This window comes from Aythya ferina, assembly GCF_964211825.1.
Source record: "Aythya ferina genome assembly, chromosome: 10".
Taxonomy (NCBI): domain Eukaryota; kingdom Metazoa; phylum Chordata; class Aves; order Anseriformes; family Anatidae; genus Aythya; species Aythya ferina.
The window spans coordinates 21,920,969-21,938,430 of NC_140306.1; the positions used below are offsets into that span (position 1 = coordinate 21,920,969).

Consider the following 17,462-nt stretch of genomic DNA (forward strand, 5'->3'; position numbering starts at 1 on the left):
AACAATTAAGAAAATACAGCATGTATCATCTGAACCCTATCTCATCTGTCTAATCAGAAGATTTTCATTACTGCAGCCCAGATCATCCAAGGCATTAAAGACAACTTAATTCACAGCTAGTATGTAAACTAATTAATAAAAAGCTTCAGAACCAATTTGTCTATCTACAAATACACCTGTGTCACACCAAGGTATATACACTCCAAAAAGGAAAGCAATCTATTTTTTTTTCCATTTCTTTTTGAACACCACCAGTAGTTCCTTTGTTCTTCCACCTTTAATTTAGTCAAAGCATAAAATATAATTAGTTGAAAAAGAAAGAATTCACAAATTATCTGTTGCATTTAACGCTCACATGGCCACTGCATGGTAGCATTTTCTCGTCATATGCTCTTCTCAAAAGAACAGCATATGTTCTTTAAGTTCTTAAGTTAATATGTTCTTAAGTTCTAAATATGTTCTTTAAGAGCATATCTTCTTTGAGTTTTCCTTAAAATAATGTCAGATGAGCTGATTTTCACCAAAAAAGTTAAACAGACACCCTTAAAAGACAAATGTCCTTCTATAGCTTTGCATCTCAAAAATCTTTACAAATAAATTACAGTCAGCCTAATAAAGTATCTGTAAAATACACAATTCTTCTGCCTCTATTTTTTCAGAGAATGAAATATACAATTAATCTGATCAATTAGTTCCAAGCTTTTATAACCACGGTATACTAATGCCCAACAGTATGAAAACAAAAATCTGTATCAGGACATTAGTATCTATCTGCTGAATCCCCGTTTTTATGTCTCCCAAATATGCCCATTTAAAATATGTAACTCTTTGAATATTTTTAATGCGTTAAGTAGTATTTTAAATACTTTAAAATGTAGAGATGTTCAGATACTTCAATCTGACTACATGAATTTTCCATTAAAAAAGTTACAGTCCCTGGATCTCACAGTTTATATTTAAAAAGGAGACAATCTGAAGAAATCCATTAAGCTGAAAGAATGCAATCAACGATTATGTTCTAATCTAAACATAGGAACTGACAGTCTTTAAAATAACACAACAAAAACTAAACAAACAAACAAACCACCAATTATAAGGATCAGAGACTCTGAAGCAGTTTGGCTACAGTACAGTTACTTGTCAAACTGCTATTTATTTGGCACGTGCAGATATTTACCTGAAAATACATAACTACTACTTCTTCTGCCTCCGAAAGATTACAGGCTTGATACTTAAATACCAAAAATAGGAGACATTAATAGTGTAAGTAGTATGTTCACACTAAACACTATTAACAGAAAGAATTACTTGAAAAAGATGATACTCTTCTTAACTATAATAACTTCTATTACATTGATATTCACAGTGGGTTTTTTTCTGAAATCAGAGACTTTTGCCCTAGACCATGAGATTGAAGTGATTTGAAATGGAAATATTTCCTGTCCACTCACTGCCAGTTTCTGTTCCCAGAGTGATATACCAGATGACATCCAGCACAATAAATTCTTTTATTAAGCATAAATTTGAGACTGTTTTAGGGATTTGAAGTATTTGGTTTCATGCTGAAAAAATGTAATGTTATCTGCAGACCATCACCATGTGCAACAAAAACAGAGCCACAGGTTATGTGACTTTGATCAAATTATGAAAAAAAGTCTCTTGATTTTAAAAATACTTGAAAAATCTTCACAAGTTGCCAGAACTGCAAAGCCTGATTCAAGAGCTTAAACGTTTAAATACACAGGTTAAAAAGTTTAATTGAACTTGTACTACTCTAAAACATCTACTTGGCTTCCTCTTATCAAAGTTACACTGAATATATAAATACCTAATCCTAAATTATTAATAAATGGAAAGATAAAACAATACAGAATACAAAACCAGTTCAGTTTCAACCTTCAACACTATTAAAATAAGATTAGATTATTGTAGTAAATAAAGAAGCGGGTCCAAAGAGCAGTAAGTTTCCCTTCAGATATAAATGATAACTTACAACAGGAAAACTACTTGGATGTGAATGTAAAATGTATAGAAGAAAACGATCATTTTCTCTGCTGCAACAAAACCTAAGCACTTTGGACAGGGAACGAATCACATCTTTAACTACTAATCAACTTTCCACATACAAGCTTGCAAATAAACTAATGGAATTTGCACATCATTAACTTCTGCAGTTTGAATGGAAAATACCAAACAATAATTAAAACATATATACCAAACGTAATGTGGCTACAGAAGACAATAGTCAACCATATTCATCAGTGTTGTTAGATGATACCAGGCTCTGTTCAAGCTTTTTTTTTTTTTTTTTTGGCTTCAATTCCTGCACTTACTGCCAGAACGTAATAAAAAAGAAAGTTCTGTCCTTGCAGCTCATTCTTTAGAGAGCTGAATATCCCATTTCCAAACCTCTGCATGACATTTCACGGCTAGCGGTCCTTACTGAAAAAGAACCCCAAAAGTGAATGGCACGATTAGTGAATTACTTTTACAAATGCAACTATATGGAGAAACCTAAGCTATCCCAACCTGCATTATTCTTAACTTATGAATAAAAGATAAATGTTTTGTTTCCATTGAAGTTCTGAAGAAGCATGGAGTAACAACTTTTCACCTGTTACGGGTCAGGCTAGGTTAGGTGTTTGCTTTAGTGTTTTTTTTTGGTTCTTATTTTAACTTTTTTTGTGGTTAACCTATTACTCCCGCCAGGAAAAAAAAATATGGTAAAGATAATGACTAAACTCCACCAATATAATTTGCTGAAAACAATGTAAACAATAAAGCAAAGCTGTAACTATTTTGGAACAGATGTTACTGGTATTCTTTGAAAAGTATCTTAGCAAAATGCTTCTGTTGTTAACAGACTAAGCAAGGCATTAGATAATGCTTTATAATTAAAGCAGCAGGCTATGCATTTGGCCCATCTTTTGGGGTTGTTCATACGTGATCTGGGGAGTGGCATCTGGAGGCATAATAAAATTTTGATGCTGTTAAAAAAATCAAAGCACATTTGAATGGGGAACGACCCTCAACTGTATTCTGTAACTCCACAAATCTGCTCACAGATTCTGTACCAATAGCAGCTGCTGCCTTCAGAAGGGTCTTTCCGTAATTTTAGTATTAATCTGCCCAATTCATAACCCATAGTGTATAGAGTGTATAGGGAAGTCAGGTTACAAATGAATATGCTACTTTTCATTTCCTCTCAGGAAGGGTTGTATGGGGCACTCGAGGAACTGCTGTATTTCACCACAGAGCTGGCTGCACTTCAGAGCCTGAAGTGACTTCTGAAACACTAACATCTTGCTTGTGAGAAATTCACCATTTAAAAAAAAAAAAAAAAATCACATTAAAAATATTTTCAAAATCTTCTTTAATTTAGACTTCATATATTGAGCATATATGAAATTTCTAACCTCAAACTCTTTCAATGGGCTACTTTTTTTAAAACGTATCTAAATTCGCAGACCTGTGGGGTGGGAATTTTAGAAGTATCCAAACAGTTGTGAGGAGCACCGACCTCAACACCAGATTAGTTCAGGGAGGTCCTGGCTCCTCTGCACAATCCCTGCTGCTGTTCAGCACCTCTGAGCATACACTCTGCACAGCTGCCTGGGGATCTCACTTCACCCAGGGGACTGAAGTGACCCAAATAGTGACAAGAAAATAAAAGGACAAAGAAGCAGGGATACTTTCAAACCAAATGGTCTGAACCACGTGATTTACAATGCAGCTCACAAACAGGTGCCTGAGCCCGGGTGGGGAGGGAAGGGCAAATGCCAAAGCAGGAGGAAGCAGATGGGAGCGAAAATTTCTGACCAGCTTCACTGTGAGTCAATATAATGTGTAACTACACCCCAAGCCACAGAAGATAACAGATCCTATTGAAAGTTAATAGGAGTTAGGGCACTCCATTCTTTTTCAAAATCCCACTCCAAGCTTCTAAGGACCTGTACATGCTTACAGGGTCAACCTGAAATCACCCATTCGTACCCCATATCTTTAAGACTTGGAGGAGAAGTCCAGCTCAAGATTGAAAACTTTACTAAAAAGCTCTGTGATTCAGCCAGGCCTCCTGTCCCCACCATATTTAAGGCTTATCCAGACAGAGCAGTCTTTATGCTCAGGGCAAACGGCACAATTTGCTGGATCCAACTTCCATCCTTGTTTTGTTTCCACTGCTTCTAATTAGAAACAAGCCCAGACACAGTTAACTTCAGTCCCTGTAGAAATCTGAGGAACATGAAGCAGTGCACGCAGGCCTTAACAAGGGCTTTCAGACAAGACACAGGACAACACCTGAGCAGCAGGGGCAAGAGCTGGCCTTTGTTGTCTGGGTAGCTGCATCCAAAGTTCCTCTGGCTTTTAAAATAAAATCTCCCCCTCCGGGCCTGTTGGATAAACTAAGATGTAAATTTCCAGTGCAGTAACCACTCTATGAGAGCACAGGGTGTATGGTATAGGGTGTTCCAGGACACAGCTGCACAACACAGGGATGGAAGTCAGCATCAAGAAACCCCAAGCAGCAGAAATCACCCTGTCAGCAGCACGATGCCACCAGTGCTGCCCTCCTGCCTCTGCTACCCAGCTCAGGTGCCTTGGTGTGGTGCTGCTGCTGCAGCACACCCCATGCCAAGGAGATGCGCCTGAAAACTCTCCACATGGGAAGACCCGGTGGAAATGAACAGCACCCTAACTCATGTCCTGCTCTAGGAAGAGCCCCGTGTACGCAGAAGCATCCCAAGAAGAGGCTTGTTTTGGGAGTTCACTGAGCATCCAGCCTCTGCACTAAAGCCACCTACAGCTGTTTATGGAGCATGAAGCCACTCAAGGTACAACAGACAAACACGCACCAAAATGAAGTCAAAGATTTTAACAAAAGCAAAACAAACAGAACAGAAATAAACATGCACAAAGCCACCGGACTTCCATCTTTAAAAGAAAAGCTGAACAGAGTGCTGTTTCCACAGGTCAATGAAAAATAAGTTCAGACCTGCATATAGTTTGTTTAAATTGTTGTAGAAAATAAAAATATAATAGGATATAATAGACATGTGACTATTAAAACTCTCTAAAGCTGTATTTTTTATGCTTTCTGAATGCAGGCCAATCACACCTGGAATACACATGTTTAACTGAGCAGCTTATAGCTTCTAGTTTTAACCATTTAGAAGATCTACTGTTTGGACCTAAATGTTCTCTGATTATGCATTCCTACTAGCTCAACTAAATTTGTGCATAGATCTAATCTGCCAAACTAAAAAGTCATTTTTAATCTGTAAAATTAAAATTAGAGAAAAAGGACTTGTACAAGTCAGATTACTCCTTGGAACTTTAAGCGCAAACTGATGAAACCAAACTTCACTATGGATATCATCTACAAAAAAAAAAAAAAAAAAAAAGACTCCTAATTTAATGTATCCCAAAGTTTTACCCCCCGGGGTCTTTTAATCTTAGAGTTCTACAACTTTAAAGAAAAATATTAGAAATATACATAAGTATTATCTACATTATAAGTATAAAACTCAAAAGAAGTTTATTTTATAAAGGCAGGGTGCATTTTTAAGTGAAAACAAGTTTGCAGTTCCCATGTCTTGGTTAAGTCTAAAATCCTCCATTCAAAAATACAAAGCAAAATTAATTAGAAAACAGTTTGAGTGAAAATTATTTTTGCAAAGAGTTCTTAGAAAGGATCACCTTGAACTTGTTTGATGCTGGGGAGATGCCATAACTTTTCTTAACACAAAAGCAGTCATCAGCAGAGCACAACCAGATGTTAAGTTTTCTTTTCTTAATTTCTGTAAACCTCTGTGACCTCCCTCAAATTAAAAAAGGGAATAGCATTTTTAAAGCCACAGGAGCTATCATTAGTGAAGCATTCTAAGGATTTTCATTAATTCATAGCCAGCCAACCAGGAATTTTCCCACAGCCGTATACAAAAAAAAGTCAGAGAAGTCATTGATTGCATGGTTGGATTTGAATGTAGTCAGAAGTAAGATCAGAAATATCTAGTTCCTCCCACTGATATAAGAGTGAAGAAGACAGGGAAGGTCAGAAATTAAAATCCAAGTTTGCCCACCAACCATGAGGAAAATCTGGCATTGCCATATTAGAGCAAGTGTAAAAATAACTATCACACAATTTTGTGGGGAAAAAGAATCATACATAGACAGAAATTAATTACTTATAAACCTTAAAAGAGAACATGCAGTCCCAAGTAGAACTGCATGCTTATCTCCTCTACATAGCAGACTCAAGACTTAGTTTGATGTTGTCCAGTTCTTAATGTAATTGTCACAGTTCATAGCAATTTATGACCTCATGCACAGATTGAGTTGGAGCCCTTTGAACTCTGCATGCTCCTCATTTGTCCCTTACAGTTTCTGTCAATCACAGACAGAAGCTTGTTCTTTCATTGTTAGGCCATAAACAAAGGTTACAGAAAACTGAACACATTTCAACAGTACTTCTCTGGAGATGTTACAATGGCCTCTACAACACTTCGTGCCCTGTACAAGACCTGTTAAGGAAAAGGCAGGGGCCAGGTGTGGACTCAAAGACCGCTGGCTTGCAAAGGTCATGCTGCCAGCCAGAAGGTACATCTGTCACCACAGAGGCCATCGTTTCCCAGCCACCTCTATACTGTCCAAGCACCAAGTGGTTCAGCTTGGATTCAGAACAGACAAAACTCTAGTTCTGTTGGAGTAACCGGAGCACGCATTTCTGAGTTTAAGCTTTCAGGTCTGCAGAAGGAGATAACGATACTTGATCTAGCACAAATTCTCCTCACACAAAGCTACCCCTCACATTTTTCTGAACATGTTAAAAGAAGCAGAATGAGCGATATGAACTAAAACTAGATTTAATGTCTTGCTGAATAACAGCCCAAGATCAGAGCCACAAGAACAAGAAAAATAAAGGATGCTCATGTACCTACAGCTTTACATTTCAGAAACAACAACAAAGGATCATAACACGTATTTAACAGATCACTATGACATATATTCCATATAGTCAGTATCTACTTACACACTACTGACGTGTTTTGACACTTTATTGAAAGTTTTGCTCACTTGTCTTGCAGACAGTATCAAAGAGTGCTTACCTGCTGCATGAAAAACACATTTTTCATCCTGTGTGCCCTAGAAATTCGTGGCCCTCTCCCAAGATGTCCTGGTAGCTACACACAGTCAAAGTTTCCTGCCAGTGAAACAAACAAGCAAAAAGCATCTAGAAGAAAAGAATCCCTGCCCTGTCCTGCATCGTGCACAACTGCAGGTTGATGCTTAAACTTGTTGTAGTCCTTAGTTCACCTCCACACAAGCCTTTCAGAAGATTTTTCTAGCCACAATTCCAGTCTTAATTATTCACAGCATGCTGTGAAAAGGATTTCATACTTAATGTTTTTTAACCTGGTTATTAAAGGAGCACATCTAGTGTCACTGCTGGTAACTCAGGTTGAAGAAGGAACAGAGAAGTTTATGTGCTGGATGTCTCTGGCAGGAGCAGACAACTACTTTTCTGAGACAATACAGGGAATCCATCCACCTTGATGTTCACCTTCAAAAAGGGCAGGGAGGAGGGGGTTGTTTTGTTTTATTTTTTCCTGGTTTTAGAGAAATCTCTGAAGTGTATTCTTAGAGTATGTACTTGATCTGATCTATCCATGTTTTAGAACTTATTCCAGAATTACCAGATGTGTCTCATCTTGTTCTGTTTCTACCCTGACAGTCTCTTCTGGTGCTCTTTCCAGCTCTGCTATCTCCAACTCTGCTGTTTGGAAGTCCGAAGACTGCACTTGGGCAGGGCTGAAGACTTAGTCGAGCTCTGCACAAGCATGTGACAGTTACTGCGGGACTGCCAGCTGCTGTCACTCGCCTTGTCATAAACATCTCACATTTAATGATCCTCCTTCTAGATGGAGGAGTTTATGATTCACTTCCAGAAATTGCACCTGTTTTGTATAAACCAGTACAAGAATTTGATAAAGGGTAGCAACTATGGAATATCCTCACCAATCCACCGAGATCACCAATACTTCAATACTTTTCCTTTTTTTTTTTTTTTTTTTTTTTAATAAATAGATCCAATGTCTTAGTTCTCGAATGTACAATTTACTAAGCAATATAAGTTCAAGCATGTAAAAACACACACTTATAACTTGGCTGGCAGACTTTGGTTAATCAAATCCATAATATATTGTTTTTGTTAAACAGATATTGCAGTAAAACTACAGAAATGAGTCTATCCGTTACTGGTGTTAAGACAGTACTCTCCTAATTGAAGCATATATTTGATTGATGTCTCTTGGGGAAAAACTTGTAGAAGCTTTGGGTGTCAACATGTGTTGACTGCTCCTGAGGAGAGCTGGAAAAGACAAATAGCTAGACAAGACAAAAGTTGTACAATGCCTCATGTGTAAGCGAATAAAATCTTTTTTTCTTTTCAAGTTTGCACTTAAGTTCTGATCTTTAAAAAGGGTCTCAAATTATCCTAACCTAAAATAAAGCACATAATATGTACTGAACTAGCCATAGCTCCTTCTTTTCAGTTATACTGTAGCTTGCACTTCTTCCATAAAATATTTCATGATTAATACAGGAAGAAGGATATAGCCTCCATGAATTTGATATGATTTTATGTGCAAAGCATTTATGGATAATGTTCACTTTCATACATAAAAACAACACGTGGTATAGAAACAGCAGCATAAACTTAAAGTTTCAGAAAAAAGTACACTCGTTATGTCCATAGCAATATAACAAATCAATACGTTTTAAAAAATAAGGATATATAATTATTATAAATTAAAAATGGTATTCCAGCTTAATAGTTCTCTAGTAATGCTTTACATTCCTGTTATCTTGCTGGCTTACAAACAACATACTAAATTTATGGGTAAAATTCAGCCTTAGAGTAGAATTAAGCAGGCAAACTCACATCAAAACTCTGTTTCATCATCTTTAGACAGATCTGTTGGAAAAGACAGCTGGTTCTTATTAAACAGCCTTTAAATGTTGCAGTTTTAATTAAGTAACATCCATCTTACATTAACGTTAACAAATAATTAACCAAAGAAAAGCTAGTACTGTCTAATCACAACTGCTTAACATCTTTTCAGCAGTGGGCTAAGAAGTATTAATCTATTAATGAACTTGTTCCTAAATAACTGCCTCGAGATTTTAAATTAACAAGTCTGCTATGGTAGTTACTGTGCTTCTACTTACTCAAAAGCAGATTAGGGGGTGAGGGAGTAAGGCAAGGAGAGGAGTTTGACATCTAAACTAAAAGACGTGGTCTCAAGAGGAAATGAGTCACATCTGTAACAGTCCTAAGAGACTTCAACTACAGAAATCTTGTTGGGTCAACAGCTTATTAATTAGCATCATATTCTCCTTTCCCAACACCAACATACAAGGAAACGTGTTTTTGTTGTTAATGCTGAGGGTTAATGTCAATGACATAAGCATGCTTAAGTTTCCATAATTTTGTTTAACTTAAATAGGCAAGACTGTTATTAACACTTTCTGACACTAGAGTAAAAATGGCGAACTGTAAAAATCTGCTAACATTACCTGATTAACGACATTCAAATTAAAAAAAAAAGTTTGAAGCCAAGTTTTAAGCTAAACAAAAGTAATACAGATGTTTACCTGCATGACCAACCATACTTGCAAAGCTCTGCACTCAACATGTTGAGTTATATCTAATGAGAGAAATGTACTAAGCTTGAAGTGATACATCTAATGAATTCTAAAATGTCATTGCATTGTTCTATATGCCAGTGGAGAGGGAAAAAAAGATCTGAAAAATTATTTTAGAACACTTCTAGAAGGTAGAAGAGGGTGGATGGGGGGGGGGGGGGGGGAAGGTGCTTTTGGTTTCTTTCATTTGTTTCTCGCTTCTCTAGCTTGTTAGTAATAGGCAATAAATCTTACTATCTCCCTATGCTGAGTCAGGAGCCTGCGTCTCTCCGTGTTGCCCAGGCTAACGCTGCAGTGGCTATTCACAGGTGCAATCCCACTACTGACCAGTGCAGGAGTTTTGACCAGCTCCATTTCCAACCTGGGCCAGTTCACCCCTCCTTAGGCAACCTGATGAGCGCTGGAGAGCAGTCTTTGGTGAACTGATCTGGCATGGGCTTCCCACAGGCAGCAGCTCCTCAAGAACTGCTCCAGATATGAGTCTGGGGTCCATCCCTCAGGAGCAAACTGCTCCAACCTGGGACCCCCACGGGTAGCAGCTCCTGCCAGGTCACCTGCTCCTGTGTGGGCTCCTCTCCATGGGCTACAGGTCCGGCCCAGAATCTGCTCTGGCTGAGGTCTTCCACAGGCCGCAGCCTTGTTCTGTGGAGGTCTACCTGCTCCACCATGGTACTCCACGGGCTTCAGGGGACAGCCTGTTTCACCATGGTCCTCACCACAGGCCACAGGGGACTTCTGCTAAAGCCTGGAGCACCTCTCCCCCTCCTTCTTCACTGACCTTGGTGCCTGCAAGGCTGTTCCCCTGCTACCAAAACCAAAACTTTGCCATGTAAACCCACTACAAGAATACAGAATGGCATCTGGTCTGCAGCGCTTTCCACCAACTCAGGAATTGTCTGTAAATTAAAGAACCCCCTGATAGCAACCATTAACACCTTCTCCACTACACTCCATCTCAAGTCTGTCTTCTGTCCAAAACCATTTGAAATTTTTAAATACACTGAAAGAGAAAAGTCTTATTTCTTATTATTTTCCAGCAGTTAAAGAATCAAAGAGAGGAAATTAAACTCTCAAGTTATTTCTTATTTTACAAGGCATTCTTCCTCTCAAATAAAGTTCCCAACGCATATATTTAGCTGGGAAAATTGTTTGGGTATGACTTAGGTCTGTGCTTAGAAAAACCCTAGCTGTAGAGAAGAACGATTGTGTGATGGGCATAAGCCTAAAGAAGCAGAGGGGCAGATAGAGCTCCTGGTGGTGGAATGATATGAAGCGGGCATCTTCAGAGTCCCTGCTATGAAACAGGAGGATATAGAAAGCTCCTTACATAAGAAACATAGATGATGACATGAGAAGCATTTGAGGAAAGAATGCAGGGGAACAAAGAGCCCCCAGTGTTTTTGATAAACTTTACTTAGCAGAGCAAAGAAAGTTACAGCTCTCTGCTAACCAGAGGTGGGTGGAAAAAGAGGTTTGCTAAAATGCTATGTTTATTTTCTCATCAAACAGTCTCATTAATTTTAAGCTTTATACCGAACATGGTTCAGTGCGAGGATCTTCAGAGAAATTAAACATATGAAAAAAGTTACTCATGTGTGTACTCCCATTAGAATCTACAAAACAACTTGAGAGTAAAGTTGCTCATGTGTTTAACACCGAATAAATGAATGTGAAATATATTCAAATCAACATCAGAGACCAATTCTGACTTCCTTCACATCTTGTTTATAGAATGTGAAATATATTCAAATCAACATCAGAGACCAATTCTGACTTCCTTCACATCTTGTTTATAGAATGAAAAAAAAAAAATCAGAGCATACTTCTCCAGAATAGCTCCCCATGTGGACACACTTTTTCTAGATTAAAAGAGGCCCTCCCCTGGTTTATTTTTTCCTGGATAAAGGTATGCATATGATGTGGTAAGACCATCCATATGGAAAGCTACTTTGCAATACAATTCTACTCTACGCAAATGTTCCACCTTAATCTGAAATAATGTTAAGTGTAGGAATACATTAAAATTACTGTTAAACATCAATGAAAGAAATCCTACACTTAGCAAAGTCAATCCACACTCTAAAATCCTGGATCCACTGAAATCCCTTCTAATCGTTAGTAGCATTCTTTAAGTTACTCATTCTAATATTAGCTGAATTACTGCTTGCAAAACCCATACCAAAGTATTGCTAGAGAAAGCAATAAATACAGGCACGTGTTTTGCAATGTAAGTTGTAAAAATATTAAATGCCTTTAATTTTGAGAACATTAACTATTAAGAATAATTTCAGGAGCTATGAATCAAAATATCAAATACTTCCTCCTCCTGAGATCTCATCAAGTCAAGCTTTTACTGCTACAGCATATTGAGGAAAATTAAAACTATATGTCGCAGAGTGAGAAGAAAATGAGAATTACTTGTGTAAATGCACCGTGATCGAACTAAACGCAGATTTTTGAAAAACAATACTCAAAAAATAAAACAGATTAAGCAGGGGTGAGAAGTACATCGCATAGTCACAGCTTTAGCACAGGAAACTCTCCAACACATATATTTAAGTGCAGATACAGTCAGCTATCCAATTTTATTTTTTGTTAAAGAATTACTAAAAATCAACCAATTTTCTTCTAGGTAATGTATGCCACTGAGAATTACCTCAATTCAATTGCTTCATTTAATACATGCCAGATGTTTTCATGGCATGTATTTCTCTATATAAAACGTTAAGATTTATTCATGTCCTTAACACACATTAATTAGACACTACTTACAAATAACCTGCAATAAGAATCTGTTTCAATAGGATACAATTACTTCAGGGCTTGTGTCCTTTCAATCAGTCAGTGTCCCTGCAGTGTTTAGTGTGGCAGAGGGGAAGTGGCCTGTGGTTAAACAGAGGAAATACCAAGGAATTTTAATAGAGCAAATAGTCTCTTTACTTCCTACAGGGTACTACTTCAAAGGCAGCCCTACTCCAGAGCAGACAATGTGTTAGAGGGGCCATCAGTCACTTGCTAGCATATCAATTCTACTCACAACTTACATGCAGATAAATACGAAGATAAATGCCACCTAACTGACACAATGGGTACTATCCTGCAGTCATTATTCTAATAAATGCTGCCCTGGTAGGCAATCCTAAGCAAAACTGGCATTACAAAAATCAAGGCTGTGAAACTCTAACCGATCAGACAAGATATCTATCTGATCAGTTGTCTGGGGAAGTCTGAGCTTCCTAGTTCAGATATATGTAACAGAAAAATGTTAAACAGAAAAGTGTTACATTTGTTGTAAGTGAGCAAAGCAAAGCTTTTTCACAGTAATTTGGAAAAAAAAAAAAAAAAAAAGTTTCTACTAATCTAAAAGATTTATATTGACAGGATTCTGGTGTGTTCAGACACACACAACGACAGTAATTACATAAGCAAAAATTAACCCAGCACGTTTCTACAAGTGTCAAAGTGAACTACAGGAGTGCTGTGACTTAACAGGTAGCAAGAGAACACATAACAAGTCAATGTGAAGCAGGACAGGAAGGTACAGAGCAAGAGCAGGCCCTGCGCCCCAGCAGCGCATCCTGCCTCCCCCTGGGGATCGCACAAGGGGCACACCGAGCCCAAATGTTGTATTTGGGATCTTCACTTAAAAAGAGCCAGTAGGGGAGTCCAGCCTTCAACAGGTCCATCCGGCACAAAGGTTTAAACCTGAAGCTTTATCAGAAGTCTGTTGTTCACCGCTTTTTACAAGTTCTTTCAACCCTCTCGCCTCCCTCCGCTGCCCCCTGCGGACTCCCGGACTGCGTCGCGGTCCGGATCGCGCAGGATGTGACCCGAAGCCAGGGAAACCACGGCTGACACCCCAAAAAAACGTCAAAGCCCCTAAGCCTCTGGCGCCCCCGCATCGTCACACTCCAACCGCGTTTGTACCCGCACAGCACCGAACAGCACACCTCGCTCAGACACAGCAAAGAGAAAGGAAACGCAGCCCAGAGCCTGACAGCAGGGCACTGCAGCGCCGGGAACAAAAGGCAAAGCCCACAACCCACCCTTCACCCCCTTCCCCTATCGCTCCCCACACGCCCGCTCCCGGCCCCACAGAGCCCGGGGACCTCCTGCTCTCCTCTCCCGTGCCCGCGGCCCCTCTCACCCGCCCTCCGCAAGCGTCTCCCGCCGAGCCCCTCCTGCCGCCGGGCCCCGGGGCAGCCCCCGCCAGGCCGGCGAGGAGCGCCGTGAGGAGGGCGCCGAACCGCGGCCCGAGGGCCATGCTACCTGCCGCCACCGCGCGGGCACCGCAGGGGGCGGCCGCGGGCGTGCGCGATGCGGGCCCGGCCCTGTACGGCTCTGCCCTGCTCGGCCCTACCGGAGGGCTCCTCCTCGCCGGGGACGGCCCGGCCCTGCCCGCGGCGAAGGGGGCTGCTCCCGCCCCGCCCCGTCGTGAGGGAGCTGGAGGCAGCTTGCAGCTGCTTTTGGGGTGTTTTTTGTTTGTTTGTTTGTTTTTCCTGAAAGAAAGAATCCCTGACGGAATGTTCTTCGTGAAGGCACAGCGGGATGGACTGGGGCCTTGGATACATTAGGGTCACAGACAGCAAAAACTGTTGGGGACCTGTAACAGGGAAGGAGCAACGCGTAACATGTAAAATATAAAGTAGACACACTAGGGGAATCAACGGCGATGACTTCAGTTGTGGAAAACACAATAAAAAGTGGATGTATTCCAGCTTTTCCAATTTGAATCCCCATTGTTAATTTTGTCATTGCACACTTTGACCCAAACACTTTCCTTTACAAGAGAATAAACCATATAAATTGCAGTCGCAGGCTGCTCTGACACATGTATGAATTACATCAATTCAATTCCTTGCCTAAACTACTCATGTCATGTAAGAGACGCAGAAGCCCAAGGCTCCAACAAAGCACTGACTCGCCCTGCATTCAGCTTGCAGGAACTGCAGGGGCTCACTAGGTACAACCACCTGCTCAGGTAAATCCCAGCTTCAGTTCTTGATCAGGTAGCACAGGGTCTTGTCATACATCATTACTTTACTCATCTCAACTCCAATTATTTTTGAAAACTTTACATTCTAGTACATCCTGTTGCTATGATTAATATTGGATAAAACCTCACCTTTGAAAACAAGCCTGTGGGCTCTGGATGGCCACAGCCCTTCGTTATGTCAACAGCAGAAAAGATTCCTGCCATTAAACATGCTTTAGCACAGATTAGAGATTAGGCTATAGTCCCTTGGAGGCTCTGGAAGGAAACAATGCTTACTTTTGATCTGAATTACTCAGTAATTATTTTATGTACTATACTTCTATCGAGGTAGTCCTGCTTGACCAAACAGGCCTGAAAATTCTATAAACTTTTTTTTTTTTTTTTTTTTTTTTTTCCCCAATCAAGTCAGTCCATATAACAACTGTAAATAACTTTAGTCCTTCTGTGCTTTAATGCATTACAAAGGACATACGTACAGCAACACAATAGCATGGCTAAAGAAAGGAAGATGAGCACAATTTATTTACAGGACCATAACATCTCTACTGCCCATAACCACCTATGACAAACAATGACTGTTGAACGCATACATCTCCCTGACCTGCAAACAAGTCTCCTTTTAAGCTATGGGGAAATTTGTCTGGCATTTTCTGTTAACAGAGTTCTAGACTGCTGGAGAAGCTGGAAACTGTAGAAGGAACATTAACGTTAGCTGTGCTATCAATGCAATAGCCCACAATGCAAACAAAGTGCAAACAAAGATACAGGATGAATAATGGCGTTTCCTAGGTAGCAGAATAACCCAAGAACTTGCAGCTGCCACTGATTACTCTGGCAGTAGACTGAGCAGAAAAAAAAAAAAAAAAATCAGTCATATTTACTAAGGGCTTGAATTTATTAGCACAAAACAAAAACATCTGACAAAATCAGCTTCAGTGCCCCCTTCCCAATATCTCATCTTAAACTAATAACAAAAAGATGCATCTGAAAAACATTTATCCCAATACCGCCACAATGGACAACTTACTAACATGAATGAAGTGACTGCACACAGAAGTATTTTATTGCTTTGTGCGCATTTAAAATAATTTCCACTGAAATCTTTTGTAGAAACAGATAGAGGAGATGTGGGAATCAAATGACAGCAGTTAAAAACTTTTACTTAGACTCTCTAAAATGCTGCAAGCTAATGTAAGGGCAAAAGTGGCTGTGGGGAATGCTTTTCTGTAGGCTCTTTTGTCCTTTTTACAACAGTCTCTTGTTCCGAAATAGTATAGAGTACATATGAATTGGAGAATATCTGTAAGTCACGGGTATCAATATCATGCATTCTACAGCTGGTTTTGGTTGCCACTCTACCTTCTTGCTTAAAGCTAAGAACTTTTTTTTTCTCCTTTCTCAGCAGCTGTTCCCAGACAGAAGGGACAGTGAGAATTCAGCAGTTCCTAGAAATACATGAAAATTCAAGTAAAAAGTTCTACTGTACAGTTATGAAATCCCTACCAAACATTTCTATCACTCAACAAAAAAGTCCTTCTTAGATTGGGAAGAGGTCTGGTCCATCCATATTTTGTATTTCTAGCACTGAAATCTCTCTCCCTGCGGAGACTGAACTTGACTGCAAAAGGAGTTAGGAAAATTGCTCAGTTTTAGGCCAGAAAGTTTTAGGCTATCATGCTTGTAGACACATCCACTGGTGTCAGACAGCCATGACTATTGCAATATCACATCTCTGTTAGATAAACGCAGCCTGCTGCTAGAAAACGAGGATGAACTAACATGAACTGAGCAGACAGTACGCTAAAAGATCAGCAGCATCTCGGAAACTTCTCAGAAGCCTGGAATCACAAAGTATCATTTCACTGTCCATAAAAGCACAAATAAGATCCTGAAACAGAAAACCTGTAACACAAGGATCTTTTGGAACTTCATTTGACAGCTACCAGAAAGCAGAAAAACAGACCTTTTGGGAATAACCACATACATAAAACTGTCCTACTAACATGGGGGTGGTTCACCTATAGAAAGAACGTCTGGCATGAAAATGAGGAAGAAAGATCTTCCAGTAACAAATCTTAAGAGCAAATGTCAAAAGAAAGCATGAAATTGATGCAGACACTCTCAGCAAGAGCATGAACATTCCCACCATTGTCAGGAATCCTGAAAACTGTACTCTGATAGCATCTTCAATATTGTAACATGACATAGTTTCAAAAGATCTGGCTAAACTCAAGTGAAAGATTATCAACTATAGGACAGTGACCATAGGCCATAAAATTGAAATTTAGTTTTCTTTTTCTTCTGAAATTTATTGTCTTTTTCAAGGCAACTTTTAAATCACTGGGCCTTGAAAGATGTGTCAATATTAATTCAAAAAATGAATTCTGAAAGGAAGATCTGTGTTACTGTTCCCATTTTATAGATGGGGAAACAAGCGTAGTTGTAAACATGCCCGCTTTAACATCTTGCACATATGCTCAAGGCTAAACCAATAATTAGATTTGGAGACGCTGATTCCCCCCCCCCCCTCCCTCCCCCTCCCCTCCCCCCATAGGAAAAGACCCCTAGGGTTAATGTTTTTTGTTTTTAATTTGCCTTTTTTCTATAGACACACTATAGACCTTACTTCCTAATGTCATCCAGGCATTATTAGTGGGTGCTTAAAATAGCAGGGGCCACAGAGGCCAGATCCAGCCTCCAGAACAATTCCATCCAACTGCCTGCTTATGTCTTGGGAATGGCAAGAAGAGCACAGCATGCC

The 17,462-nt window shown here is 39.6% G+C and overlaps 1 protein-coding gene across 2 annotated transcripts in view; it reads right to left on the bottom strand.

Moving 5' to 3' along the window:
* IL17RD (interleukin 17 receptor D) overlaps positions 1–13,974 on the bottom strand; it is a 49,818-nt gene extending 35,844 nt beyond the window's left edge. For both annotated transcript variants that reach the window (XM_084530432.1, XM_084530431.1), the window contains exon 1: positions 13,853–13,974. In XM_084530432.1, the coding sequence (XP_084386558.1) occupies positions 13,853–13,969 (117 nt within the window). In that variant the 5' untranslated portion in view covers positions 13,970–13,974. The remainder of the gene's footprint in view (positions 1–13,852) is intronic.
* Between the last annotated feature and the right edge of the window lie 3,488 nt (positions 13,975–17,462).